The sequence below is a fragment of the Myripristis murdjan genome, chromosome 18, assembly GCF_902150065.1.
Source record: "Myripristis murdjan chromosome 18, fMyrMur1.1, whole genome shotgun sequence".
NCBI classification, from domain to species: domain Eukaryota; kingdom Metazoa; phylum Chordata; class Actinopteri; order Holocentriformes; family Holocentridae; genus Myripristis; species Myripristis murdjan.
Window position 1 is genome coordinate 3547691 of NC_043997.1, and position 27014 is coordinate 3574704.

At 45.1% G+C, this 27014-nt stretch overlaps 1 protein-coding gene and 6 non-coding genes across 7 annotated transcripts; 3 read left to right on the top strand and 4 right to left on the bottom strand.

Annotated features, from left to right (window-relative positions):
• Positions 1–2927: 2927 nt before the first annotated feature.
• Positions 2928–5501, top strand: LOC115376999 (sialoadhesin-like). Its single transcript, XM_030076849.1, has 5 exons — positions 2928–2958; positions 3148–3321; positions 3441–3698; positions 4560–4802; positions 5302–5501. The coding sequence occupies exons 1-5, from the start codon at positions 2928–2930 to the stop codon at positions 5499–5501; spliced, it is 906 nt and encodes a 301-aa protein (XP_029932709.1).
• A 2615-nt stretch (positions 5502–8116) lies between these two features.
• Positions 8117–8221, bottom strand: LOC115377245 (U6 spliceosomal RNA). The gene has a single exon (XR_003929991.1). It is a non-coding gene; the product is annotated as a U6 spliceosomal RNA (small nuclear RNA).
• A 9063-nt stretch (positions 8222–17284) lies between these two features.
• On the top strand, positions 17285–17390 carry LOC115377198 (U6 spliceosomal RNA). The gene has a single exon (XR_003929948.1). It is a non-coding gene; the product is annotated as a U6 spliceosomal RNA (small nuclear RNA).
• A 537-nt stretch (positions 17391–17927) lies between these two features.
• On the bottom strand, positions 17928–18033 carry LOC115377218 (U6 spliceosomal RNA). Its single transcript, XR_003929966.1, has one exon. It is a non-coding gene; the product is annotated as a U6 spliceosomal RNA (small nuclear RNA).
• A 1284-nt stretch (positions 18034–19317) lies between these two features.
• On the top strand, positions 19318–19423 carry LOC115377219 (U6 spliceosomal RNA). Its single transcript, XR_003929967.1, has one exon. It is a non-coding gene; the product is annotated as a U6 spliceosomal RNA (small nuclear RNA).
• A 422-nt stretch (positions 19424–19845) lies between these two features.
• LOC115377213 (U6 spliceosomal RNA) lies at positions 19846–19951 on the bottom strand. Its single transcript, XR_003929962.1, has one exon. It is a non-coding gene; the product is annotated as a U6 spliceosomal RNA (small nuclear RNA).
• A 6724-nt stretch (positions 19952–26675) lies between these two features.
• LOC115377209 (U6 spliceosomal RNA) lies at positions 26676–26781 on the bottom strand. Its single transcript, XR_003929958.1, has one exon. It is a non-coding gene; the product is annotated as a U6 spliceosomal RNA (small nuclear RNA).
• Positions 26782–27014: the final 233 nt, after the last annotated feature.

The window sequence follows — 27014 nt, forward strand, 5'->3', positions numbered from 1 at the left end:
TGGTGTTAGTATTAGTATTTGTAGTTACAGATTACTCTCTGTACCGTTCTCTTTCATTCAGTTTGTGGATTTGGCTGCACAGTGGTTATAATTTTATGAAGAAATTTCAGAGATACACACTCAGAGATGTGAAAAGGTGTGTGTGTATGTGTGTGTGTGTGTGTGTGTGTGTGTGTGTGTGTGTGTGTGTGTGTGTGTGTGTGTGTGGTGTATAAAGCCATCAGATGGAAACTCAACACACGCCCTGTCTTTGCTGTGGCTAACCAGTCTCTACATCCTCTCTTTCTCTCTGAATTCACCAGTGTGTTTCTGGTCAGTGTGCTTATTTTTTCATGTTGGCTGCAACAAACTGGGTCATGGAACCACAACTGCAGTTTATTAACAGCCTCATTTCACACATATTTTATTCAGGACCTACATATTGTATTTGTTTTATTTTCTCTAAACAGTAATGCTGTAATCGGAGTGTGTTGTTCCCAACCCAGGCGTGTTGTTCCCCTGCTCTTTAAACTGTTCATATTCCTATTTTTTATCCTCGTTTATAGTGTATATATTGCTTGCTGCTATTTATCATCTGTTTATACTGTGAATTTGGACATTGCCCACATCTATGCATATTGTATACATCGATGCACACTGGTTTTATTGGCTTTTTATCATCTATTTATCATCTGGGTGCTATTTATTTATTTATCATCTGTTTATATTGTAAATTTGCACATTGCCCTCATCTATGCACATTGTATACATCGATGCACACTGGTTTTATTGGTTTTTTGCACATTGTTTTTTTGCACATTGGTACTTAGATCTTTAGATCTCGAGGGTCATTTTTTATTCTTTATTTTTGATTTACTTATTCTTTATTTTTGATTTACTTAATCTTGTACTCTGTGGATACTGCTGAAAACTGTGAATTTCTTTCGGGATGAATAAAGTATCTATCTATCTATCTATCTATCTATCTATCTATCTATCTATCTATCTATGCTGATTGCAGTTTGTGTTCAGTCTGTTGGTTCAGCTCTCTGTGTGATGCCTCTGCCACTTCCAGCTGCTGTTTAAATGCAGTCTGTATGCTCTGAAGAAGAAAAACACCTGCTAATTCAAGGTGCACATGCACAGCACAAGCATTGCCATGGCAATAAGATTGGCTCAGATGACTTTAGGACATTATTGGATCTCAGTGAGCCAGTCAGGTGCAGAGGCAGTACAGATAATGCAGGAAGTTGACCTTTCAATGGACAAAAGAGGCAAAGCTCTCGTCATTTGGCTCCAGTTTGTTTGAATTCGACTCGTTGCAGCTCCTCACTCTTTTGAACTGTTTCCTCAGCAGCTGTGCTCCCTTTTATTCCTCCAGTTGTAAGATTGAGGCACGATGTAGAAATTATATCAAACAGCAGATGCCAACCCAGCTCGAGCTCAGTGGGGGAGGGGAACTGGTCAGCTGTTAGCAGGATGAACAAGACTCAGAGGAAAAAACATCTTCATGTTCACAAACTGAGCAGCAGCAGCACACACACACACACACACACACACACACACACACACAACCCTGTGTTGTGCCAAAGTCTGTATACCTCAAAGTGTGTGACTCCTGCGGGTTTGTTTCGGCACCACATGGTGGCACAAAAACAGCACAGACGAGACAAAGCGTGGGATTTGGAGAGGACAGATCTCTGGTCTGGGAGTGTGTGAGTGACAGGAAGGTTCAGCCTGCAGGCCAATCAGATCTCAGATCAGATCTTGGAGACAGACTGTCCACACCGTCACTCACAAGCGATCAGATCGGATTTGTGCGTCCAGACATCGTCAGCCTGTCTGCAGGGGTTGCTACAGTGACCACCTACGCATCAGTAACCCCGTACGCCGATGATGTGACTTTCTACCATAAAAGGTGGAGAAATGTCCAGAAGCTTCTGTGCAAAGTGGCTGCAGACGGTTTATTTGAGCGTCTGCGTGTCGCTCTGCCAGCAGCAGCAGGGATTCTGCTCTGCACCTCCCTCACTCTGGATCTGATCTTGTTGCCACGTCGCATCGCGAGACACACAAAACACTCTGACATCCGACTTGAGCGTCCAGAGCGACCAACTCAGACGCTTCTGTTGAAATCAGACTGGAGTCGCACTTCACCTACAAAAGTGGCTTTTCATGTGGCTTTTCACTGTGCAGACTTTCTACAAACCAACCTGGATTTGCCAGAAACAGATTTGGGCTGTCAGTCTGAACGAGGCCTCAGAAAGTCAGTGTGACGCCCAGACAGCTGAGGGAGAGCTTTAATGACAGCAGCAAGACCGACTGTCAGGCATCACTTCTCTTACCTGGAAACATACTGATGTGACAGGATGTGGGTGGGTGGGTGGAAGGGTGTTGATGTGTGTGTGGGTGGGGTGGGTGTTATACATGCTAGCTAGTTGGTACAAGAGCATGCTCTGTTTTTTCATGTGGTTGTGGCCAACATGGGGGAAGGGAGGGTTTGTGATTTCTGTATTGAGAACTTGAACATTAAATCATCCTAAAATAATAGCCTAACTTATGATGATACTAAATTATATGATAAAGTTACCTCATTTTCCACATGCCACCTTCAAGGTGTGTTTGCCTTTGGATGCATTTTGCACTGACGCAGAACGTCCTGTTGTCCTCCACCAAGCTGTGCTCGGCTGTCATTTACACTCTGCTACAAACTCTGTGCTTCAGTTTCATCATTTCAGTCCTATGTTGTTTTCTTCACAGCACAAATAAATTAAATAATATCAAACTGGACTGAATAAACTCTTGTTCTAGTTTGTCTTCCCAGTTGCTGCTGGGCAGAAAACCACAAATACCACAGTACATGTTGTCACACTCACAGAGGAAGGGGGTGGGTTTTACTTGGTGTGACTGATGAAATTCAAAGTGTTGATCTCATATCAGCGAGCTGTGGAATGGAGAGCCCATCTCTACTATGGCTGCTCTGTGAGTACAAACTGGCTGTTTACTTACCTTAGTCTTTGTTCACTTACCTTAGGGTTAGTGTTAGGGTTAGGGTTAGACAGACGTTCACATCAGTATCAGCTGATTGGTTGAAGATGCACAAATGCCTTCATGTGTTTCTCCTGCATCTGTGCTGGATTAAATCTCCAGTCAAGTCTTCATGAAACACAGTGAAGCCAAATGAGTGGCCTGCAGACTTTAGCAGGTTTGACAGGAACTCCACAGCCCAGTTTGCATGTTGTTGGAGTGCAGCTGTCTTGTGTGATGGTGTGAAAAGCTCAAACCAAGCCGAGTCTCTTGTGTCCTCAGTGCTGACCGTGTCTCTGTGCTGCAGGCCCAACAAAGGTCAGTGCACTTCTCTGGCTGCAGGCCCAAAGTGTTAGGAGAGTCTCTGACTTCCAGCTTTACAAGAGTCAGCCCAGTCAGCCCTCTGTCCTTTGTCCCTCCTCTCCACCCCCACCCAGCCTCCCTGACTCTCAGGCCCAGCAGAGCTCAGCTGTTTTATGGTAAGTCTCTTCATCTGAGCTGTGAGGAAGACTCTGCTGGATGGACGGTGAAGAGGAACACGACCACAGAAACCATGACAAAGTGTGGAGACAGCTGGGGAACGCAAACAGCTTCCTCCTGTGTTATCAGTTTAACACTCTTAAAAGACAGTGGAGTTTACTGGTGTGAGTCCAGAGAGGGAGCAACCAGCAACACTGTCAACGTCACCATCACTGGTAACTAATTCAATCATTATTCAGTATCAACATCTGTTTGGATTAAATCATGATGAAGTTGTTTCTAAATGGATTAAAACATGTAGTTTGTCTCTGAGTTCAGATGGTCATGATGTTAAACGGTTAGTTGTACAGAGTGAGAAAAACAGTAAAGAATTGTATCGTCTGCATAGAAGTGAATAATATGGCCATTTCAGTCATTCTTAAGACACCTCTTATCATCAAGGCACACAAAAACATTAATTTCCAAGACATAAGACTTGAAAATGAATTTCTCAGGACAAACACTGTGTCTTAAAGCGTGCCATATCTTAAAGGCATACTCCTCAGGTTTTGTTTAGAGCGCCTCTGTGTGTAAGGCAAGTACAGTGCAAAAAAAAAAAAAAAAAACAGTATGAAAACTTTGTTGTTTTGGTTTTGAACTCAAGAACAATCACCCTTCTCGGTTGCCTTTGCTCTTCTTAGCTCGTTTATAGCTGCAGTCGGCTACTTTTTTTGGGTGGAAAGTTTATTAAGACTTTGGGAGCGCTGTTGTTCCATACAGCCAAAGTCAATGAGTGGGCCTTTAAAGAGCAGGACAGGGCACAACACGAGGTGACATCACCTGCCACCAAAGACCAGGCGCCCAACTAGAGGTCAGGCTTCACACAGATTTGGGTTTTGGGTTTAGCTGAGGCATCTTGACATGAAAAAGTCTCAATACATCACAAGAGATCTGCTCAGAGTTCATTATATTAATATGTTTCCAACTTTCTCCTGTGCTGTTGTTCCTTTGAGCCTGGCCTTCTTGATTTAGTACAAGAAGAGTCAATCATTATTTTTCTCAGTGGATGAAATCCTGTGGTTTGTCTCCGTGTTCAGGTGGTGATGTGATCCTGCAGAGTCCTGTCCTTCCTGTGATGGAGGGAGCTGCTGTGACACTGAACTGTACAACCAGGACTCCCTCCAACCTCCCAGCTGATTTCTATAAAGATGGCTCCTTCATCAGGACTGAGTCTACAGGACAGATGACCATCCACCCTGTTTCCAAGTCTGATGAAGGCCTCTACCACTGCAACATCTCTGGTAAAGGACAGTCTCCACCCAGCAGGCTGACTGTGGCAGGTGAGCCAGTTTCTAAGACATGTTTCTAAGTAACAACATGTTAGCTAATGTTTTCCTAGCTAACATGAACTTGAACTTGGAGGCTGGTAGCAGCAGAGTTGACGTGACAAAGCTCCATTTCTCAGACTGTCAGACTTGTCATTGAGCTGTCCTGCCTCCCTCTCAAAGATGGGTCAAACGCTGTGCCAAAACACAAGCTAACACTTATATCGACTGCTAACACTGGCTAACACTGGCGGCTAGCCAACTGCTAATCACACGTTAGACAAAAATTCTACATTTATGAAAAAACACTAAGTGTTTGAACACTAAATACTATGAATATTATGTGTAAAGAGAACAGTTTTGAACCAAACAACAGAAAGGTTTTGAAAAAACGCTATTAGCAGGAAAGCAGTAGCTGACAAGAGGAAAACAGAGGGAAAGATTTTTGGAAGTGAGCCACACGACATTGTGCAAGATATTTCCCACAGTTCCCACCAAAACCACTGTAAAGCAGGGCTGTCCGACACTGGAGTCTCTGGTGAACACTGCATGTGCCGTTCACAGCAGAACCAGGACGTCTCCAGAACTTTTGCTGAACTCTTATCTTTCTTTCATTTGTCCATGTGTGTTGCCAACCACCACCACCGTCTGGCCCATCACCACCGTCCCGCCCATCACCAAAGCCCCATCCACTACGACACCACCGCCCACTGACTCAGGTCCCCTGCTGTCTCCAATCAGACTGCTCTGCCACCTAGTGGTGTTCTGTCCTTACTTCATCTCAACTCTGCTCCTGGTGTCTCTGTGGCGCCAGAGGTCTGCAGGTAAGAGACTGACTGACTGACCGTCTCTCTGTCTTGTGCTCTCTTGCTGCTGTTTACTGCTAACACGAGGTCAGAGACTAGAAAAACATCATCAGCCAAACTTAGAAAAATCAGTTTTTGCTGTGGATTCAGTCGATGTAAATAAATGAATCCTGCTGTTGCCTCTGTCAGTACCGGTCCTGTGTTAGTAGAGGACAGATTTTCTGAATTTTTCTTCAACTTTGACCTGCAGGACCTGAGCCACCCGTCTCCATGGCAATGGTGAAGACCAACCAGGCTGATGAGGGACTGGATGACGAGTATGATGACGTCATTGCTGATGTCACCACCGAGCATGACTTCTGAGATGAATGGATGAAGATAAAAACAAAACAACATGGTGAAAAATATGACTTCATTACCAAGGCTGGAATTTAAATAAAAAAGGAATACGGGCTGCCAGTCACAAAAAAGAAACCAAACGATTGTCATATATAAAATGCTTGCTCACGCTCATATTTACCCACATGAATGCCAGTTAGTATGGAAATTATTGTTAGATTGCTGCAAGATTACAGGTGGAACATGTATGGCTTACCAGTCTACCACTGTACATGTCATCATTGTCAAGTTTCAAACATGTTGAATTAAAAACATCACCTGGACAAAAACGTCTCATATGTGTTTTCTTGAAAGACAAACTTCTGTGTTATGATTTATATTCTGATTATCAGGGTTTGAAAGGCTTAAGGACTGCCGCAAAACTTAGGAAACACCATGAAATGTGAACGCCGCTTTAAATGTGGCTGCTGCAAGGAATTGTGGGAGGGTATCACCTCCTGTCCTCGGGTAAAGGATGCTCCAGTGTCTCCTCTGCTAAAGGAGACAGGAAAGGAAGCAGTGAAGCTCCTTTCCTTTTTTTCTAGATTTGAATGATCTGTCAGTAAACTGTTTTCAGTTTCTAGCCATGGTGGGTTGGTGTCGGTGCTGATTGCAGTTTGTGTTCAGTCTGTTGGTTCAGCTTTCTGTGTGATGCCTCTGCCACTTCCAGCTGCTGTTTAAATGCAGTCTGTCTGCTGTGAGCTCACCTTAAGAAAAACACCTGCTACTTCAAGGTGCACATGCACAGCACAAGCATCGCCATGGCAATGAGATTAGCTCAGACAACTTCAGGACATGATTGGATGTCAGCGAGCCAGTCAGGTGCAGAGGCAGTTCAAATAATGCAGGAAGTTGACCTTTCAATGGACAAAAGAGGCAAAGCTCTTGTCATTTGGCTCCAGTTTGTTTGAATTCAACAGGTTGCAGCTCCTCATTCTTTTGAACTGTTTTCTCAGCAGCTGTGCTCCCTTTTATTCCTCCAGTTGTCGGATTGAGGCACGATGCAGAAATTATATCCAACACCAGATGCCAACCCAGCTCGAGCTCAGTGGGGGAGGGGAACTGGTCAGCTGTTAGCAGAATGAACGAGACTCAGAGGAAAAACCATCTTCATGTTCACAAACTGAGCAGCAGCACACCGGCAGCTGCACACACACACACACACACACACACACACACACACACACACACACACACACACACACACACACACACACACACACACACACACACACACACAACCCTGTGTTGTGCCAAAGTCTCTACACCTCAAAATGTGTGATGTCTGTGGGTTTATTTTGGCACCACATGGTGGCTCAAAAACAGCGGAGACGAGACAAAGCATGGGATTTAGAGAGGACAGATCTCTGGTCTGGGAGTGTGAGAGTGACAGGAAGGTTCAGCCTGCTGGCCAATCAGATCTCAGATCAGATCTTGGACACAGACTGTCCACACCGTTACTTACAAGTGATCAGATCGGATTTGTGTGTCCAGACATCGCCAGCCTGTCTGCATGGGTTGCTACAGTGACCACCTAAACTTCAGTAACCCCATACGCCGATGATGTGGCTTTCTACAATGGAATCCTAACAAATGATGATGATGATGATGATGATGATATTAAATTATATGATAAAGTTACCTCATTTTCCACATCTCACCGTCAAGGTGTGTTTGCTTGCTGATGTATTTTGCACTGACGCAGAATGTTCTGTTTTCCTCCACCAAGCTATGCTTGAGATGTGACTTTTTCGTGGTTTTCCAAGTGTTTTTGTCTCATTTTTTGTGACAGCGCCCCTAGTGGTGGCTTACTGGCATCACTGTGGTGGCAAAGGACAAAGAACGGTGCTGCTATTTGAAAAATTGACTGAGATATGATTTGATATGAAATATATTCCATGTGTGTTTGGTTTCTGAGTGTCATAGCGCCCCCTGGTGGTGACTGACAGGCCTCGAGGCAACAGACAAAAAACTAACTGAGATATGAGCTTTTCATGAGATGTTCCGGAAGAAATCTCCTCTTATTGCAGATGCAGACAAGATAACTATGAAATCTGTCCCGACAACAACACAGCAACAAGCCTGTGGAGGCGCAATTACACAAAAGAGTCAAAATCACCTGCGAAACCTTGAAAAAGTCCAAAGGAAAATGAGGAACGCTTCATGAATTTGCGTGTCATCCTTGCGCAGGGGCTGTGCTAATCTTCTTGTATTGTTCCAATTTTAGTATATGAGCTAACAGAGTAAGACAAACTGAAGGTGGAGCCAGATGGTATATATAGGATGACATTTGTTTTACTTTCTCAGTCATGGTTTGCTCTCAGCTGAGCCACCTTTGGCATTTTCCACAGAAAATGTCTCCCTGCATCTCAATCAAGCCCATTCTGATGAGACAAATGCAGCCGGACCGACCCGCTTCAAGTCCAGTCTGCTCTGCTGGAGGCCGCAAAGCATACTGAGACTTTTATGCAAAGCAGCTGTGACATCAGCCCCTGAGGATTGGTTGGCTGCAGGAGACAAAACAAAAGATCAAATTCCTGCCGCCCCTCCTCCCACATTTCCTCCAGAGGGAAGCAAAATGGTGGAGAGGGGTCAAGCTGCAGACCTCCAATGTGAGGTGTCTTCCGGTGCAGGCTCTCGTCTCAGGCCAACCTCCAGCGTGAGACCCGGAAATAACAAACATTTTTCACGCCTCCTGAGGGAGTCCGGCATTTTGGCCAACCACCAAATCCTAACCCTAACCCTAAAGTTTACTAATTAAACATAAATCAGCGACGAGGTTTTCTCTTACAAAATCGATAACTTGGTTTCATTTTTAAGTGTCTTGTGCGCGTTTCCTGCCTCAAACGGCCTCACACTGGAGGTTGGCCTGAGACGGGAGCCTGCACCAGAAGACGCCTCAGGCTGGAGGTCTGCAGCTAGATTCTCTTGAAATGGTGCCACATCTCAAAACTATGAAGGAAAAAAAAACAACAAAAAAAGGAGGAGTGAAAAAACAGCTGTTGGGTGAAGAGGGTGGCACACAACCATCTTCCCCATCCAAGTTGGCTGCCGCAGGAAATCGGTGCACTCCCCCCTCCAGAGGGTTGGGCTGGAGTCCAAACAGCTGAAGAAAGCCACCAGGGAAAGAGCCGCAGCATCTGAGACCAGCTCAAGATGGCTGAAGCTGAAGAGAGCCACAGCTGGAACGCCCCCTGCAGGTGAAGGCCAGTCAGTCTCCACTGCCCCACTCAGGTGAGGTGTACTGGTCAAGAGGCCGAACACCTGTGAGCCTGAGATCCCAGCTGACGATGCAGAAGGGTTTCCAAGAGTATAGATGCTCCAAGGAGAACCATCATGGAAGAAGATCTGCATCACCTTAGTTTGTGTAGTTCCTGCAGTTGCAGCTTGTAGCAAAGCATCTCTGATGTTTATGTAATAAGGCAGAAGTGATGTTTTTTTATTGTGTGGTGTTGCAGTTTTTATGCTTGTTAAACTTATTTATGCATGGTTTTATTTATTTTAACTTAGTTTTTATGCTTTGGCTTTTATTGTGTTACTGTTTTATGTGCATGCGGGACCGTAAATCCTTCTAGCCTTAATTGGACTCGATTAGAAATAACCTGCACGTGTAGCGGACTTGATGGACAGCGTGACCGGCCACTCAGGGAAGGAGAGGAGGACTCCCTCGGCCAATCCGTGGCGAGAGGAGGGCAAAACACAGCGGGAGCACGGAAGAAGAGGCCCGACAGCAAAGGGAGAGCAGGTTGGCGCGTGGCAGAAAGAAGCACACCTGTCCTGCACGGCGGAGCGACGGTAGCGTGGCGGCGACGGAGGAGACAACCAGCCGAGACCAGACGAGGGGTTTCCCCCGGACAGCGCAACGGAGCTACAAGACTTGACCGCCAACGCCTTTTTACTCCGGCCTGGGTCGCCAGTCGTACTCGCGACCCGGGAAAACCGTGAGTACTATTGGTTCCTTGGCGGTCTTTGTGTGTCTTGCTGTATAGAGCTATCCTGCGCTTGTTATTGCGGACTGATGCTCGCCGAGTCCTTGTGCCCGTAGGTGCCGTGCCGGAGCTGACCCTGTGGCAGTGGTGAGACGCGAGGACCCGCCGATCGGTGCCGAGACGCTGCAAGAATCAAGAAACTTTATAGACTCCTGGGGTCTGTGGTGACTGTGGGTTGGGGCAAAATAGTTGTTAATTAAACCTCTTTGTACCGTACTCTTTGTCTGGTGGTAATTTTAAAAACTCTGCTACTTGATTTTACGAACCTGTTTTTAGAGTCCTAGGCTCCCTCCTAGGTGGCGTTGTCAATTTTAGTCCTTTTAAACTATTATTATTACGAAGCCGGGTTTTATTAGTTTTAGGTTTTAGTTGTTTTAAACCCGACGGCCACCGGGTTTTACATTTTGGCGTGTGTCGGCAGGATCAAGACTGAAGCAGAGTTTTTAAAATAACCTACAGGTTTTATTGGCGTGTGATTTGTAAAAATGATGATGCCTGTATACCCCGGTGCCCCTTGGCTTCCTAAGTTTAAAGGGTTAGATGATGATGTAAAATACAGTGACTGGAAAGAGCAAATTTCAGGTTTGCTGGGTGCACAAGTATTGCCAGAAGCCAGAAAAGTAGACATTGTGTTGGGTGCATTAGCTGGGGAGGCTAAGCGGCAAGTTAGTGTCTTGGAGGAAGATGAGAAGGATCAGGTACAGAAAATCTTTCTCTATTTGGACTCGCTTTACGGAGACACTACCCCCACCCCAGTGTTGAGGTCTCATTTTTTTAGCTGTGCCCAAAGGCCTGATGAAACAGTGGCTTCATATATTTTGAGGTTACGGGAGTTGCATTGCAGATTGCGGCGGCATGACCCTGACGGTGCCCCCTCTGATACAGTGCTGCGAGACCAGTTGCTGCTGGGTCTACGTGAAGGTTCGCTGTCCCAGGTCCCCAGAACCTTTGCTGAACTTAGGAAAGAGGCACTGTTGCTTGATGCAGAACATGGAAACGCACATCCAGAGGTAACATGTGCTTCTGTGAATAATTCTCGTGTGCCCTCTCACTCACAGGACACTAGCTGGAAAGAGACCCTGAAAAAGGAGATCATGGAGGATGTGAAATTGCAAATGACTGGATTCACACAAGAATTATTGAAAGAAATTAAACCACTCCTCCAGCCGTCCAACACCTCCACCCAGCCTCCAACACAATCCAGGAGGGAACGACGGCAACCAGCGTCACAGATAAATCACTGGGATGAACAAGGTAGGCCAATCTGCCGCCAGTGTAAGCAACCAGGCCACATTGCTAGGTTTTGTCGGAGGGCAGTTGCCCCACAGCCAGCTTTAAACTAGCCCTCCCTGCTGCTGAGGTCCGAGGGGCAGGGGTTGAGAGTATACCAGAGGAGACAAGGGCCACTGAAACATTCATTGGGAAATGTCCTACAATAGGAGTGCAAATTGAAGGAGTTGAGCTGTCTGGACTGTTAGACACCGGGTCTCAGGTCACCCTGATGCAGCAAAGTCTCTTTGAACAGCATTTTACCCAGGCTAAGCTTGGTAAGACCCCCTTAGTTTTCCAGTTGCGGGCAGCTAACGGCCTTGAGATTCCTTACACAAGCTATGCTGTGTTGGATATGGTGATAGAGGGTGTAGAGGTACCTGAACGGGGGGTGGTGATAGTTAAAGATGAGCACTGCACCCAACCACTCCTCATTGGAATGAATGTTGTGACAGCCTGTTGGAATGTTCTCTTTAAATGGTCCGATAAGTCTGCTTTTTCCCCAAAGAAGTTGCAAAGTCAGCAAATATGGAAGGGTGCATTTGCCAAATGTCGCCACATTGAGGCCACTGCAGCAGAAGATGGACTGTTGGGATACGTGCGGCCGGCTAGCCGACGCGCCATCAAAGTCCCCGCGAGGAGTGAGATGCTGGTGTGGGGCCGGGCTCGGATGGGCCCAGGAGGAGCAGACTATTGTGCCCTGGTGGAGGCCCTACCAGGAACCAGCGACGTGGGAGTAGCCAGGACGCTAGCAGTGGTGAGGAATGGCAGGGTACCTGTGAGAGTTTGTAACCCCCACTCTTACTGTTTGACTTTAGGTCGGTACCAAAAGCTTGGCAAACTGTACCACGTGGATGAGGCTGACATGCACGGACCCCGTGACCTGAACCTGTCCCTTGGAGATGGCGATGTTGTTGAGGTGGCGTTGGTGGATTTGGCAGTTGAGCAAGAGAATCAAGAACTGCCAAAAGAGGTGAGTGAGCTCACTAACCGAACTGATCTGTCTGAGAAGCAGCTGGAGGAGCTGCGCACCCTGCTGCTGAAGTGGAAGAAAGTGTTTGCATTACACGACGAGGATTTTGGACGTACAGACCTGGTGCATCACCGCATTCACACTGGCGATGCTCCACCCGTCAGAGAACGCTACCGACCCCTTCCCCCTGCCATGTACAAGGAGATGAAATCCCTGCTCGCAGGTATGCTAGAGAAGGGAGTCATCAGGGAGAGCTGTAGCCCATGGGCTGCACCAATCGTGTTGGTGAGGAAAAAGGATGGCAGTTGGAGATTTTGTGTGGATTACAGGAAACTGAATGCAGTAACCCATAAAGATGCATTTCCTCTGCCCAGGATTGAGGAGACCCTGACCAGCCTGACCCGAGCAGAGTGGTTCTCCACCCTTGACTTAGCTAGTGGCTACTGGCAAGTTGAGATGGACCCCCAGGACAGGGAGAAGACGGCTTTCACCACACCGCTCGGGCTGTTTGAGTTCGAGCGGATGCCGTTTGGTCTATGCAATGCACCTGCTACGTTCCAACGGTTGATGCAACAGTGTTTAAATGGTCAACTGTCTGAATCCGTGCTAGTGTATTTAGATGATATTATCATCTACTCACCTGACTTTTCCTCCCATCTGCAACATCTAGATGAGGTGTTCCATAGACTGTGGCGACATGGTTTGAAACTGCAGCTGGACAAATGTAAGCTGTTGCAACCGGAAGTGAAATTTCTGGGCCATGTAGTGGATCAAAAAGGGGTGAAGCCTGACCCAGACAAAATCTCAGCAGTGCTAGACTGGCCTATTCCTACCACCATAAGGCAAGTACGAGCTTTCCTCGGCCTAGCTGGCTACTATAGACGATTTGTGTCTGGCTTCGCTAAAATTGCACGCCCCCTGAACCAGTTACTGACAGGCATCCCCGCTGACAAAAAGTTTGAAAATCGTAGGGTACAGTGGTCCCCTGAATGTCAGATGTCTTTTGATGAACTGAAAACAGCCTTGACACAAGCACCTGTTTTGGCGTATGCAGATTATTCTCTTCCATTCATCGTCTACACAGACGCCAGTAACCAAGGGCTAGGACCAGTCCTGGCTCAGGTTCAAGAGGGGAAGGAACGAGTGATAGCATACGCCAGCCGCAGCCTACATCCAACAGAGCGGAATGATGCTAATTACAGCTCCTTTAAGTTGGAACTTTTGGCTCTTAAGTGGGCGGTGACTGAAAAATTCAAAGATTACCTGACTGGTGCACAATTTACTGTGTATACGGATAACAATCCTGTTGCTCACCTGCAGACGGCCCGGCTGGGCGCAGTGGAACAGCGCTGGGTGGCCCAGCTTGCTTCCTTTGACTATAACATAAAGTACCGCTCAGGTAAAAGTAATGTCAATGCAGATGCACTGTCTCGGTTCCCAGCTAACCCTTTACCCACAGATGTGTCAGGCCCAGGGCCTGAAAGGGAGGCGGCCGCAGTTACAGCCGCATTGAACTGACCCCTGAGGGAGGTGAGGAAGAGTGGGTTGGCAGTGAGTGGGAGGAGGCACAGACTGGAGATCAGGACATACAAGCAGTTAAGAGGTATGTGGAAACACAAGCACCACCCCAGAGATCAGAACGCCAGTTGTTGTCCCCCACAGCCCAAAGATTGTTACAACAGTGGAAAAGACTTACAGTTAAGAACAAACTACTGTGTCGGTAAATGATAGACCCACATAGCCATGAAGTGCGTTTCCAGATTGTGTGCCCCAGCTCTAGGAGACAGGATGTCTGGAAGAGTGTCCATGAAGCGGCTGCCCATGCAGGAGTGGAGAGAACCCTATCCCGGATCCGGCAGCAGTTCTACTGGCCTGGTATGGAGGGGGAGGTACGTCTGCTCAATCAGGGTTGTGTCGCCTGCAGTCTGCAAAAGGACAAGGTAGAGCCTAAGGCTCCACTAAACCCCATTACAGTGTCGTACCCCTTAGAGGTGGTAGGGTTAGACTTCCTGTCATTGGGCCGCCCCACAGATACTTACCAGAACATTCTTGTTGCCACTGATCTGTTTACCCGCTTTGCGTGGGCTGTCCCCACACATGATCAGACTGCGCAGACCACAGTAAAAGCTCTTTGGACACATGTAATTCAGCCTTTTGGCTGCCCTGCACGTTTTCATTCAGACCAGGGACCCAATTTTGAGTCGGCGCTAATGAGACAACTTTGTGATACCTATGGTATAACTAAAAGCCGCACTACACCTTACCATCCTGCAGGTAATGGCCACACAGAGCGTTTTAATCAGACATTGCTGAACATGCTCCGCTCCCTTGAGACTTCTAAGCAAAACCATTGGCCTGTGTATTTGCCGGAACTTGTACATGCATACAATAACACCACACACAGTGCCACTGGATACACCACCCTCTTTCCTCATGTTTGGGCGACACCTGCGTCTCCCAGTCGATGTAGGGTTAGGTGTAGGTCCCCAGCAGACGAGGCATGATGTAGGTGGGTGGGTACAGGACCACCAACAGAGGCTATCTGTTGCATATGACCTGGCTAGGCAAAAGATGGGTAATGCAGCCTCCCAGAACAAACAGTATGACAGGAAGGCAAGAGCTTTACCATTGTTACCTGGGGAGAGAGTTTGGATACGGGACAGAAACAGGCAAGGGAGAGGGAAGCTGTGTACTTGGTGGAATCCAGAGCCCTATGTAATTTTGGAGCAAGTGGGGAACACAGGGCTAGTGTACAAAGTCCAGCCAGAGAGGGGTGGCCGTGTTCAAACTGTTCACAGGAACTCACTAAAAGTGTGTACAGCTCCCCCAGCTGAAACCCCACCAACAGTGGAACCAGCTACTCCGGCCCAGAGACTGATGCCGCCATTGATGTACGGGTTCCTTCCTGCTCCAGCAGTTGTGCCGCCTGTGAACGCTGAACCAGAGGTGGCTCTACGCCGCTCTACCAGGGTAAATTTGGGACAGGCCCCAGTGAGATTTACAGATGAGTTTTAAGTTGCAGGGACTGGCAACTTCAAAGTGCGGGAGAAAATGTAATAAGGCAGAAGTGATGTTTTTTTATTGTGTGGTGTTGCAGTTTTTATGCTTGTTAAACTTATTTATGCATGGTTTTATTTATTTTAACTTAGTTTTTATGCTTTGGCTTTTATTGTGTTACTGTTTTATGTGCATGCGGGACCGTAAATCCTTCTAGCCTTAATTGGACTCGATTAGAAATAACCTGCACGTGTAGCGGACTTGATGGACAGCGTGACCGGCCACTCAGGGAAGGAGAGGAGGACTCCCTCGGCCAATCCGTGGCGAGAGGAGGGCAAAACACAGCGGGAGCACGGAAGAAGAGGCCCGACAGCAAAGGGAGAGCAGGTTGGCGCGTGGCAGAAAGAAGCACACCTGTCCTGCACGGCGGAGCGACGGTAGCGTGGCGGCGACGGAGGAGACAACCAGCCGAGACCAGACGAGGGGTTTCCCCCGGACAGCGCAACGGAGCTACAAGACTTGACCGCCAACGCCTTTTTACTCCGGCCTGGGTCGCCAGTCGTACTCGCGACCCGGGAAAACCGTGAGTACTATTGGTTCCTTGGCGGTCTTTGTGTGTCTTGCTGTATAGAGCTATCCTGCGCTTGTTATTGCGGACTGATGCTCGCCGAGTCCTTGTGCCCGTAGGTGCCGTGCCGGAGCTGACCCTGTGGCAGTGGTGAGACGCGAGGACCCGCCAATCGGTGCCAAGACGCTGCAAGAATCAAGAAACTTTATAGACTCCTGGGGTCTGTGGTGACTGTGGGTTGGGGCAAAATAGTTGTTAATTAAACCTCTTTGTACCGTACTCTTTGTCTGGTGGTAATTTTAAAAACTCTGCTACTTGATTTTACGAACCTGTTTTTAGAGTCCTAGGCTCCCTCCTAGGTGGCGTTGTCAATTTTAGTCCTTTTAAACTATTATTATTACGAAGCCGGGTTTTATTAGTTTTAGGTTTTAGTTGTTTTAAACCCGACGGCCACCGGGTTTTACATTTACTTCATCTCACAGCAGCAGCTCACACAAACTTTTGGCGCTTTTCCACTAGCACCTGCTCGGCTTGACTTTATTTGGTTTGAAAGGTTTTCCATTAGGTGGTAGTACCTGGTACCAGGTACTATTTTAGTACCTACTCGACCGGGGTTCCAAGTGAGCTGAGTTGAGCCAAAATATGACTTAAACACCGTGCAGGCCACTGATTGGACAGGGAGCGATGACACATGAGAGCAACTCTTTCATGAAAACCAAACCCGGCATTAAAAAAAAAAAAAACGGCAACAGCGACCGTGCGCATTGATCGTCACTGAAGTTGGCAAAGTTGGAAAATGGCAAGCAAACTGGTACCATGGTCAAATGAAGACGTGGAGACTTTTCTGTGCTTGGTGGCGGCCCAAAGAATCCAGGAGGAGCTGGACGGTGAATTTCCTTCGAGATGAATAAAGTATCTATCTATCTATCTATCTATCTATCTATCTATGACGACTCCACCCACGAGGAAGTGGTACTCAATTGTAATGGAAAACCACCCAAACTGTGTCGAGGCGAGTAGGTACTAGTGGTAAAGCGCCATATGTTATAGAGTTACTTCAGTGTTTATGGAAATTCATGAAGTGTTTCTCATTTTCCTCTTGAAATGCAGTTTTTGTTATCAAATGTGATATGACTAAGATGTGACTTTTTCAAGGTTTTCTTTACTGTTTTTTGACCCAAAAAAAACCCATAAAAAAGAGTTTTTCTTCATGTATTTCAGATGTGGTACCATTGTGCTTCCCTCTGGAAGGAATGTGGGAGGAGGGGTGGTAGGAGTTTGGTCCTTTGGTTTGTCTCCTGCAGCCGACCAATCCTCAGGGGCTGATGTCACAGCTGCTTTGCATAAAAGTCCCAGCAGGCTTTGTGGCCTCCAGCTTTGCAGCCTACAGCTTGATTGGGATGCAGGGAGACATTTTCTGTAGAAAATGTTGGTGGTGGCACAACTGAGAGCAAACCATGATTGAGAAGTCAAAGGTGTGGCAGCCTACATATAGGACACGGCTCCCCCTGGTGGTTGTGTTACTCTGGTAGCACATATCCTAAAATTGGAACGATACAGAGAAGATTAGCATGGCCCCTGCGCAAGGATGACACGCAAATTCGTGAAGCGTTCCTCATTTTTCTCTGGGCTTTTTCGAGGTTTTCCAGGTGTTTATGGCTCATTTGTATGACAGCGCCCCTGGTGGCAGCTTGCTGGCTTCACTGTAGTGGCAAAGAACAAAGAACAGTGTTGTTTTTTGAACAATTGACTGAGAAATGATTTTCCTCAAAAGATATTCCTTGTTTTTGACTTTTGAGCGTCATAGAGCCCCCTGGTGGTGACGGGCAGGCCTCGCTGTAGCGGCTCAGGACAGAGAGCATCTCTTGTGAAACATTCCTGTCTGATATTCTCTCTGGTCTCTCAGCTTCGTAAAATGATCAGCGGAGTTTAAATCAGGAGGTGGGGGCTGGAAAGGGGACAAGAGCCTCCACACGGGACAGAAAATGAGGCCGTCTTGACATGTTCCAGGAATAAACCAGGTCAAATATCAGACGGGACTGTTTCCGCAAGAGATGTTTTTTAATCTGAGCAGCTAAAGTGAGGCCAGCAAGCTGCCACTAGGGGCGCTGTCACAAAAAAGAGTCAAAAACACCAGGAAAACCTTGAAAAAGTCCAAAGGAAAATGAGGAACGCTTCACGAATTTGCGTGTCATCCTTGCGCAGGGGCCATGCTAATCTTCTCTGTATCGTTCCAATTTTAGTATATGTGCTACCAGAGTAACACAACCACCAGGGTGAGCTGTGCCCTATATGTAGGCTGCCAAATGTTCTGCTTTCTCAGTCATGGTTTGCTCTCAGTTGCATCCAGTCTGCTCTGCTGGAGGCCGCAAAGCATGCTGGGACTTTTATGCAAAGCAGCTGTGACATCAGCCCGTGAGGATTGGTCGGCTGCAGGAGACAAACAAAAGGATCAAACTCCTGCTGCCCCTCCTCCCACATTAAATCCAGAGGGAAGCAAAATGGTGCCACATCTCAAAACTATGAAGAAAAACTCTTTTTTATGGATTCATTGGGGTTTTTTTTCTTTGTTAAAAAAACAGTCAAGAAAACCTTGAAAAAGTCACATCAAAGTCATATCACATTTGATGACAAAAACTGTATTTCAAGAGGAAAATGACACTGAAGTAACTCCATAAAAAAGTGCGGCTGAGCTGCTATAAGATGAAGTAAACATCAGAGATGCTTTGCTACAAGCTGCAACTGCAGGAACTACACAAACTATGGTGATGCAGATCTTCTTCCATGATGGTTCTCCTTGGAGCATCTATACTCTTGGAAACCCTTCTGCATCGTCAGCTGGGATCTCAGTCTCACAGGTGTGAGACTGAGATCCCTTGACCTGTACACCTCACCTGAGTGGGGCAGCACAGACTGACTGGCCTTCACCTGCAGGGGGTTCCAGCTGTGGCTCTCTTCAGCCACAGCCATCTTGAGCTGGTCTCAGATGCTGCAGCTGTGTCCTTTGTAGCTTTCTTCAGCTGTTTGGACTCCAGCCCAACCCTCTGGAGGAAGTAGTGCGTCGATTTTGCTGGGAACCCACGGCAGCCAACTTGGACGGGGAAGATGGTTGCGTGCCCCCCTCTTCACCCTGTCATGTAACTGTGACTGTGTGGCTGAGCTGCTCACCACCAACAGCTTCACCAAAGGCTTCAGTTCTTCGGTATTTTGAGTTTTGTCTGAGGCTGTTTTTTTTTTTTTTTTTTTTTTTTGCTCCTCCTCCAAATTGTATCGCATCTTCTGTTTTTTTTTAGGGTTTTTTTTCTTCATAATTTTGAGATGTGGCTCTATTTTTCTTCCCTCTGGAGGGAATGTGGGAGGAGGGGCAGCAGGAGTCTGATTCTTTGGTTTGTCTCCTGCAGCCGACCAATCCTCAGGGGCTGATGTCACAAGTCCCAGCATGCTTTGCAGCCTTCAGCAGAGCAGACTGGACTCAACTGAGAGCAACCCATGACTGAGAAAGCAGAACATATGGCAGCCTACATATAGAACACGGCTCCCTCTGGTGGCTGTGTTACTCTGGTAGCACATATACTAAAATTGGAACGATACAGAGAAGATTAGCATGGCCCCTGCGCAAGGATGACACGCAAATTCGTGAAGCGTTCCTCATTTTCCTCTTCAAATGGAGTTTGTTATGTCAATAAACGGCTGAGATGTGATGAGAGTTTTCCAGGTGTTTTTGGCTTATTTGTGTGACAGCACCCCTAGTGGCAGCTTATTTACCTCACTGTATTAGCAAAGGACAAAGAACGGTGTTCCTTTGTGAAAGAATGACTGGGAAATGATTTTTTCAAAAGATATTCCATGTGTGTTTGGCTTTTGAGTGTCATTGCGCCCCCTGGTGGCAACAGGCAGGCCTCGAGGCAACAGACAAAAATCTAACTGAGATTTGAATTCTTCATGAGACATTCCAAGAAATCTCCTCTTAATGCAGATGCAGAAAATTTAGCCAATAAATCTGTCCCGACAGCAACACAGCATCGAGCCGGTTGGTTCTTACCGTCTCTTTTTAATGAAAAAAAGTCAATTTGAAGAGCAAAATGAGGAACGCTTCACGAATTTGCGTGTCATCCTTGCGCAGGGGCCATGCTAATCTTCTCTGTATCGTTCCAATTTTAGTATATGTGCTACTGAAGTAACACAGCTTTTGGGCGGAGCCAGGTGTCATATAAAGGCTGACATATGTTCTGCTTTCTCAGTCATGGTTTGCTCTCAGTCGGGCCACCACCAGCATTTTCCACAGAAAACGTCTCCGCATCACAATCAAACTGGAGGCCACAAAGCATGCTGGGACTTTTATGCAAAGCAGCTGTGACATCTTCTTTCTTTTCTTTAATCAGATTAATCACATGATTGTACATAGTTAATCATGATTAATCGCAAATTAATCGCATTTTTTTTTTATTTGTTCTAAATCTACCTTAAACAGATATTTTTCAAGTTTTGAATACTCATATCAACATGGGAGTGGACAAATACTTACTTTCTGCTAATACAGCATGTTTATTATTATTGCAACAATGACAAATACTGTCCAGAATCTCCAAGTAACAAAAGATGTAACAATAAATAAATAAATAAATAAATAAATAAATAAGGTGCACATACTAAAAAATTTAAGAAAAGGCTGAAATTATAAACTCAAGCCCAACAAATAACAGATGGGCATAACTGCAATATTACATTGTAATGATGTAGCCACACATCTGGCACCACTGTGGAAAGTTTACGGGTGGTAGAGGTGTCCATTGGCAGGGTTGCCAACTCTCATGCATTGGCCGTGACATTCAGCCTCAATAACACGCTCAAGAGAGAAATCTCACGCCAAATCTGACTTTTCTATTGTAAATTTTACCACTCATCATGTGTACTCATTTGTGACTATAAATAAGCTCAAGTCTTACATAGGCTCTAAACCACTCCAGTGTCTGATGTGTTCTCTGATTGTTGATTTGCTGAAAACATTACCGTCATTACGTCGGTGACGTCCGTCTGCTGCTTGGGTGCTGCTACTTTGCTGGTTTCAGTTGAGTTGTTTTTGTGTGAAAATGTTTAGTTGGAATTGAGTTTCAGTATTGCTCTTAGTTGTTTTATTCTAATCTTTATTCTAATCAGATTAGCTCTTCACTTTGTGAAGGCAGTGACTCCCAGTCATGTCCACATCCCAGTCTCAATAACCATCAGCAAAACTAAGCACACTTTTTGTCTAGTTTAGTAAGAACATCGTATGGCTTCAGTTAGTTTTCTTTATCTGTCTAACATTTATTTTTTATTTTTTATTTCAGTTAAATTTTTTTACACATAGTCGTAGTTTTTAGTTTAATTAACTTAGTTTAACCAACTTAGTTACACCTGCAGAGATGCAGTCAAGTTGAGACGACACCGAGATGAATCCTCCAAGATGAAGCATGACTTCTGGTTTGTTACTCCACAATGTAGTAAAAAAAAAAAAAAAAACATCATAATAATTATAAAATATCATTATATTTGTTGTTGTTGTTGGTGGTGGTGTTTTTGTTGTTACTAATCATAATGATCATGTATTGGAAAATGATCACAAAACAAGTAAAACATGGCGAGTTGAGGTAAATCAAGATGTAGAAAAAGCTAGATTATATCAAAAATCATAGCTGAAAATAAATGTTTTTTTAGGGATCTATAAGAAATGAAGGAGGATGAGGAAATCTTTCTACAAATTGTCCTCTGCTGCTGCAATGTGCAGGGAGGTGAAGATCTGACTGCTGTCTAGCTGAATACGAATAGAATGAATTAATGATTTTTTTTTAAAAAAGTATTTATTTTAATGTTATACCACCTAAATAGCTCATTCCACATGGGATTGCATTACACAATTATAGCAACACAGACAACACACTTCCAGATATTATTCCTATTTAAACAACATACAGTATATTTTCTTTGTTACCATTGGTCACCCAAACATTCTGCAACAGCAAATATATAAATAAAAAAGGACCTTCCCCATTAATCTTATCAAACAATTACTTCTTTAAATCGTGACATAAAGGACAAAATAAAAGAAAATGCTTTTAATTTTCCATTTCATTAAATCCACATCAGCGGCTAAGCCTTTCCATCTCTTCAGTACCAAAATAACGTGCAGTTTCCACTTTCTTGGTTCATACAGACGGAGAGGAAATCCAGTTCCAGAGGCCGACCAAGACTGGAAGCCACTGGCGCCCCCTACCTGGAAGGTGGAGCTGCACAGCTGCACACGAGGGATGGGCAATACCACACTTTTAGGATTCGATACGATACCGATACTTTTTCTTGCATTTTCATCGATACCGATACTGATACCGATATTGATAATTTCATACTGGCAATTTTTTTCATTCAAAATATTATTACATTTAAGACAGGTCACATAACAAATACAGACCATTTATACCATATATTATGGAAAATATATAATAGAAGTTTTGCCTCTTACTTATCCACATAATCAAATAGGGATGTACCTGGGTTAATCAAGTGTTCAGACTTCTTAAAATAAATGCATATTCACATAAACTGTGCATGATTACTTAAGCAAAATATTCAGTAAACATTACTAAAAACCAAAGCATGTTTTAAGTAATCAGTAATTATACAATACTGGATATAATTATCCTCTTCAGCTTAAGTGTCTGTTAAAATTAGATTGAGATTTCAATATTTATTGTCCTTATCACTACACTGGCAAAGGTAACTGTCTGTACCTGGATACACTTGGCCTTTTTGCAGACTCTCTTGTAGGGTCTTTTGCCAGACAGCAGGTGGTGCTATAGGCTGGATGTTAACGGCAGCCTGCCTTTTTTCAAGCTCACTGTGGCTCTCCGCATGTGTGGTCTTAACATGCTTGAATAAATTACTTGTGTTGCTGCTATGTGAAACTTTTTTTTTTTTTATCACACACTTGGCACCTTGCCGTCACTTTGTCGAGTGGTGAAATATAACTCCACACCACGCTTCTTTTTCTGTCTGCCATTATTTTCTGTGTGTTCCTCCGGCTCCCACATTCAACAGGAAACCATGTCTCAGGTTTCCTGTCACGTGACACGGGCCAGCTCAATACGCCGCCAGGCACAGGGGTGTCTCGGCACATAGTAAGTGAAGTAAGCTATCTAAAACAGCTGAAAGTTATGCAGGAACCCCCAATTCATATTTGTTAGTATCGACATTTGTTTAAGGAAACTGATGCCAAATGAGTAGCGCATGAATATTGATATATCAATACCACAGGAAAGATACGCCCATTCCTACTGCACACACACAAATCTCACAACAGATCCACACATTTTTCCCAAATGTTATAATTGACAAGACAACCACAGCATTTCTATGACCAAGTTGAATATTCACGAGATATACATAACCACATGACCAGACAAGCCAGTTCAGGTTATACTGAACCACCCAAACCAAGAACAGAACTACTTAAATCTACTGTTATCTATCGAGCTATTACAGGATGGAACTCATTGCCTAATTATATAAACAATACTAGTACAAAAATTAATTTCAAGAAAAAGTTAAAACAACACTTAATGCAAATAAGCCTGCACTAATCCCCAGACGCACAAAAAGTTCTTGTATTGTACGTGATTTTGGTGTATTTCAAATTGATTCTATCTTTATTTACTGTAGCATCTTTTTTTTTCCTATTTTTATTCAATTATTTAGAAGACTGGCGATTGCATAATCGTTAAATGAATGTTAATAGCTAACGGGGATCCTAATAAACAATAAACAATAAACACACACCAAAGCACAACAATATCAAATCGCTTGATGCTACTTTACAAACCTGTGTACAAAATTTTAAAACCGACTTAAATGACACATTAATGAGCCGTTAAGTGCATGTGTTCAAGCCTGGAAAAACATATTTACAAACCTCTGTATACATTTGAAAATATGGTATTATACTTGCAATAATAAAGTCCTGATTGTTTTTTTTTCCCCTCACAGAGACTGCCTGCTCTCTCTCTCTCTCTCTCTCTCTCTCTCTCTCTCTCTCTCTCTCTCTCTCTCTCTCTCTCTCTCTCCTAGTTTAGTCCAGATGACTGAAGGTCACTGTCCTCTCCTGGTCTTCAGGATCACAGCGACCACAGCGGCACACAGCACCAGCAGGACACCACTCAGCACCAGGGACCTCACCAGGTAGAAGGTGGAGTAAACCCCAAAAGGGTCTCTGTGGACCAGCAGCGTCTTGGCGGCTGACTCACACAGCTCCTGGCCGGTCCTGTTGACAGCTGCACACCAGTACTCCCCTCCGTCCTCCAGCGAGACGTCAGAAATAATGAGGCTTTTGTCAGGGAAGGACATCTTGACTCTGCCCTCAAAACCTTTGTCCTGCATGAGATTGTTTTTGATGTAGGAAGGATCTGATACATAGACGAGGCCCTCCACCTGGTCCTTCTTCCTGAACCACAGGACCAGGATGTTGTCACCGTGATCGTGGTCGCATCTGAGAGTGACCTCATCTCCTTTCGAGAAGAGCTGTACATCAGCTGGGGCAAAGTCAGGGCACACCACCAGGAAGTAAACTGCGTGTTGAGCACTGATGGAGAAGCACATGTTTACACTTGTATGTTTGAGTGTCAAAGATGGAAAGACCAGGGAGAAGTTCTGGTTGATCTTTACGTCCTGCGAATTCATCTGTGCTCCTCCTCGGTCGGTGACGTTACTGAAGAGCCCAGGGATGTCCTCACACAGCCTGCGCACCCTCTCACTGAATGTATTCCAGCATCTTTGCTCGTCACTAAAATCAGAGTTGTCACATTGCAGCACAGCACTGTCTCCCACCCGGTGGTAGATGATCTCCACCTGAAACGTTACCTCGACAGGATGACTGCTGATGCACTGCTGCTTGTCCATCACCAGACAGGTGTAGAGTTCAAACAAACTGACTCTGTAGTTGGTGAAATGAAGAGAGGAGTGGTCCTTCACCACCTGCGGCTTTTCTCCTCTGTTTTCCATCAGAAGTTTGTCATCATCCCCAAATAATCTGGTCCAACCAGAAAAACCCTCAGACAGCCACTGGACCATCAGGTTGTCATTTGCTCCTTCACATGTCAGGTTCACTGTCCCATCAAAACTCGTGTGGGCAGTTCTCATTTCAGTTATGGCACCGCAAACAATAACCTCGGTGATCATCTGGTACGTCATGTTGCCCTCGGTCCAGCACTCCATTCGGTACAGGCCGGAGTCTGAGAAAGTCAGATTGTGGATCACATAAAAGGAGTCATGTACGTCTTCACTGACCTGCAGGCGTTCCCTGAGGTCTTCAGGTAGCATCGAGTTCCTGGGCGACAAGTGCGAGGTGTTCCACAGCATCAGCGTCTCCTCACCGGTGGATCTGGACATCACACAGAAGTTGGCTGCACGGGGGGGCCTGAAGACATAAAAGTCATCCTTTGACATGACTTCGATGGTTTGCTCTGCACCAACGCCGTCAGTGAGAGCAACAAGCAGGAAGACGAGCTGTGCGACTGCGGCCATTCTGCTCCAAGGGTCAGTCGCAAATACAAGAGTGATTGTGCAAACCGCTCATGAACTTCACTTGACATGTTTATCTCAGCAGTATGGAGGTGCTTTCCATAATCTGACTCTGAATCAGCTATTTCCTGTTGAAATGAAAATCCTGTGTAGCTGAACTTGTGGTAAAACTATTTTGATGGCTCAAAGCTAAATCTGTTTCAGAATCAGAAACACTTTGTTGATACCAGAGGGGAAATTGGGTCAGTTGCAGTTGCTCAAATTATAAAGAGGAGAATTAAATTAAAAGAAATAAAAAATAATAAGAAATATAAAAATATGTGCCTTGCAACTTTGTAAAAATTGTGTGCATTATGTATAAAGCTGTATCAAAAGCATGTGCGTTATGTGCATTAAGTCTACATATGTGCACTCATCCAACAAAATATTTGCAGCAACAAATGTAGAAATAAAAAAATGAACATATTTAGGGCTGCGGAATCCGTGTATAATTCGTTCTTTCTATTTTCAATTGCCAATCAAAAATTTAAAAAATGAAAAAGTGACTGGTTATTTTGTTATTTGTTTTTTAATCTAACACCAAAATCCAAAATATGCCTGGTTTTTCACAGTTCAATTTTAGGCTCGGATCAAAAATATGAAATGGAAAAACGGGAATCAGGACTGAATTTGATGTCATTATTTATTTGGTCCGGTTTACGTGACCCGGAAGTTTGGTAATGAGTGGTAGCTTGCTAGCATCCATGCTTGCTAGCCACCACGATCGATCACAGCAGCCAGGAGCGTTCAGTCCCACCACCCTGATCACCCCCACCATGGATAGTTATTACGTGTTGTTTAATTGCAAATTAATTGCATATTTTTGATCTGTTCTAAATCTACCTTAAACAGATATTTTTCAAGTTTTTAATGCTCATATCAACATGGGAGTAGACAAATACATGGGCCTACTTTCTGCTAATGCAGCATGTGCACATAATAAGAATAAAGGCTGAAATTATAAACTCAATCTCACGCTCTCACGCTCAAGAGAGAAATCTCCCCCCTGTCCCATCTGATAACACAGAGGGGTGTAAGGTTTATGACCTATACTGCAGCCAGCCAGCAGGGGGCGTTTCTTTAAAACAGAAGTGGCTGAACTTTTAAAATGATTGACCAAAGTGGCAGTGTTGCTTCACGTAAAACTGTGGCTTATATAGCTTTCAGACTGACTCATGCATCATGAAACCTGGAGGAGAAAATGCATCATGGACTAAAGACTAACATGGCTGTCACAGAGATGAGCCACAAACACCTGAAAAAACCTTAAGAAAAAAGTCAGGTCTTAGCCACTTTTTGATGAAAAAAGGTCCATTTGAAGAGGAAAATGAGGAACGCTTCACGAATTTGCGTGTCATCCTTGCGCAGGGGCCATGCTAATCTTCTCTGTATCGTTCCAATTTTAGTATATGTGCTACCGGAGTAACACAGCTTTTGGGAGGAGCCAGGTGTCATATAAAGGCTGACATATGTTCTGCTTTCTCAGTCATGGTTTGCTCTCAGTCGGGCCACCACCAGCATTTTCCACAGAAAACGTCTCCGCATCACAATCAAACTGGAGGCCACAAAGCATGCTGGGACTTTTATGCAAAGCAGCTGTGACATCTTCTTTCTTTTCTTTAATCAGATTAATCACATGATTGTCCATAGTTAATCATGATT

What these genes read in the sequence shown, in the direction of transcription:
- LOC115376999 (XM_030076849.1), top strand. Translation starts at nt 2,928, where the DNA reads ATGGAGAGCCCATCTCTACTATGGCTGCTCT. An exon ending in ATCTCTACTATGGCTGCTCT is followed by an intron (nt 2,959 to 3,147) that starts GTGAGTACAAAC and finishes CATGAAACACAG; the next exon opens with TGAAGCCAAATGAGTGGCCT. An exon ending in GTGCTGCAGGCCCAACAAAG is followed by an intron (nt 3,322 to 3,440) that starts GTCAGTGCACTT and finishes ACCCCCACCCAG; the next exon opens with CCTCCCTGACTCTCAGGCCC.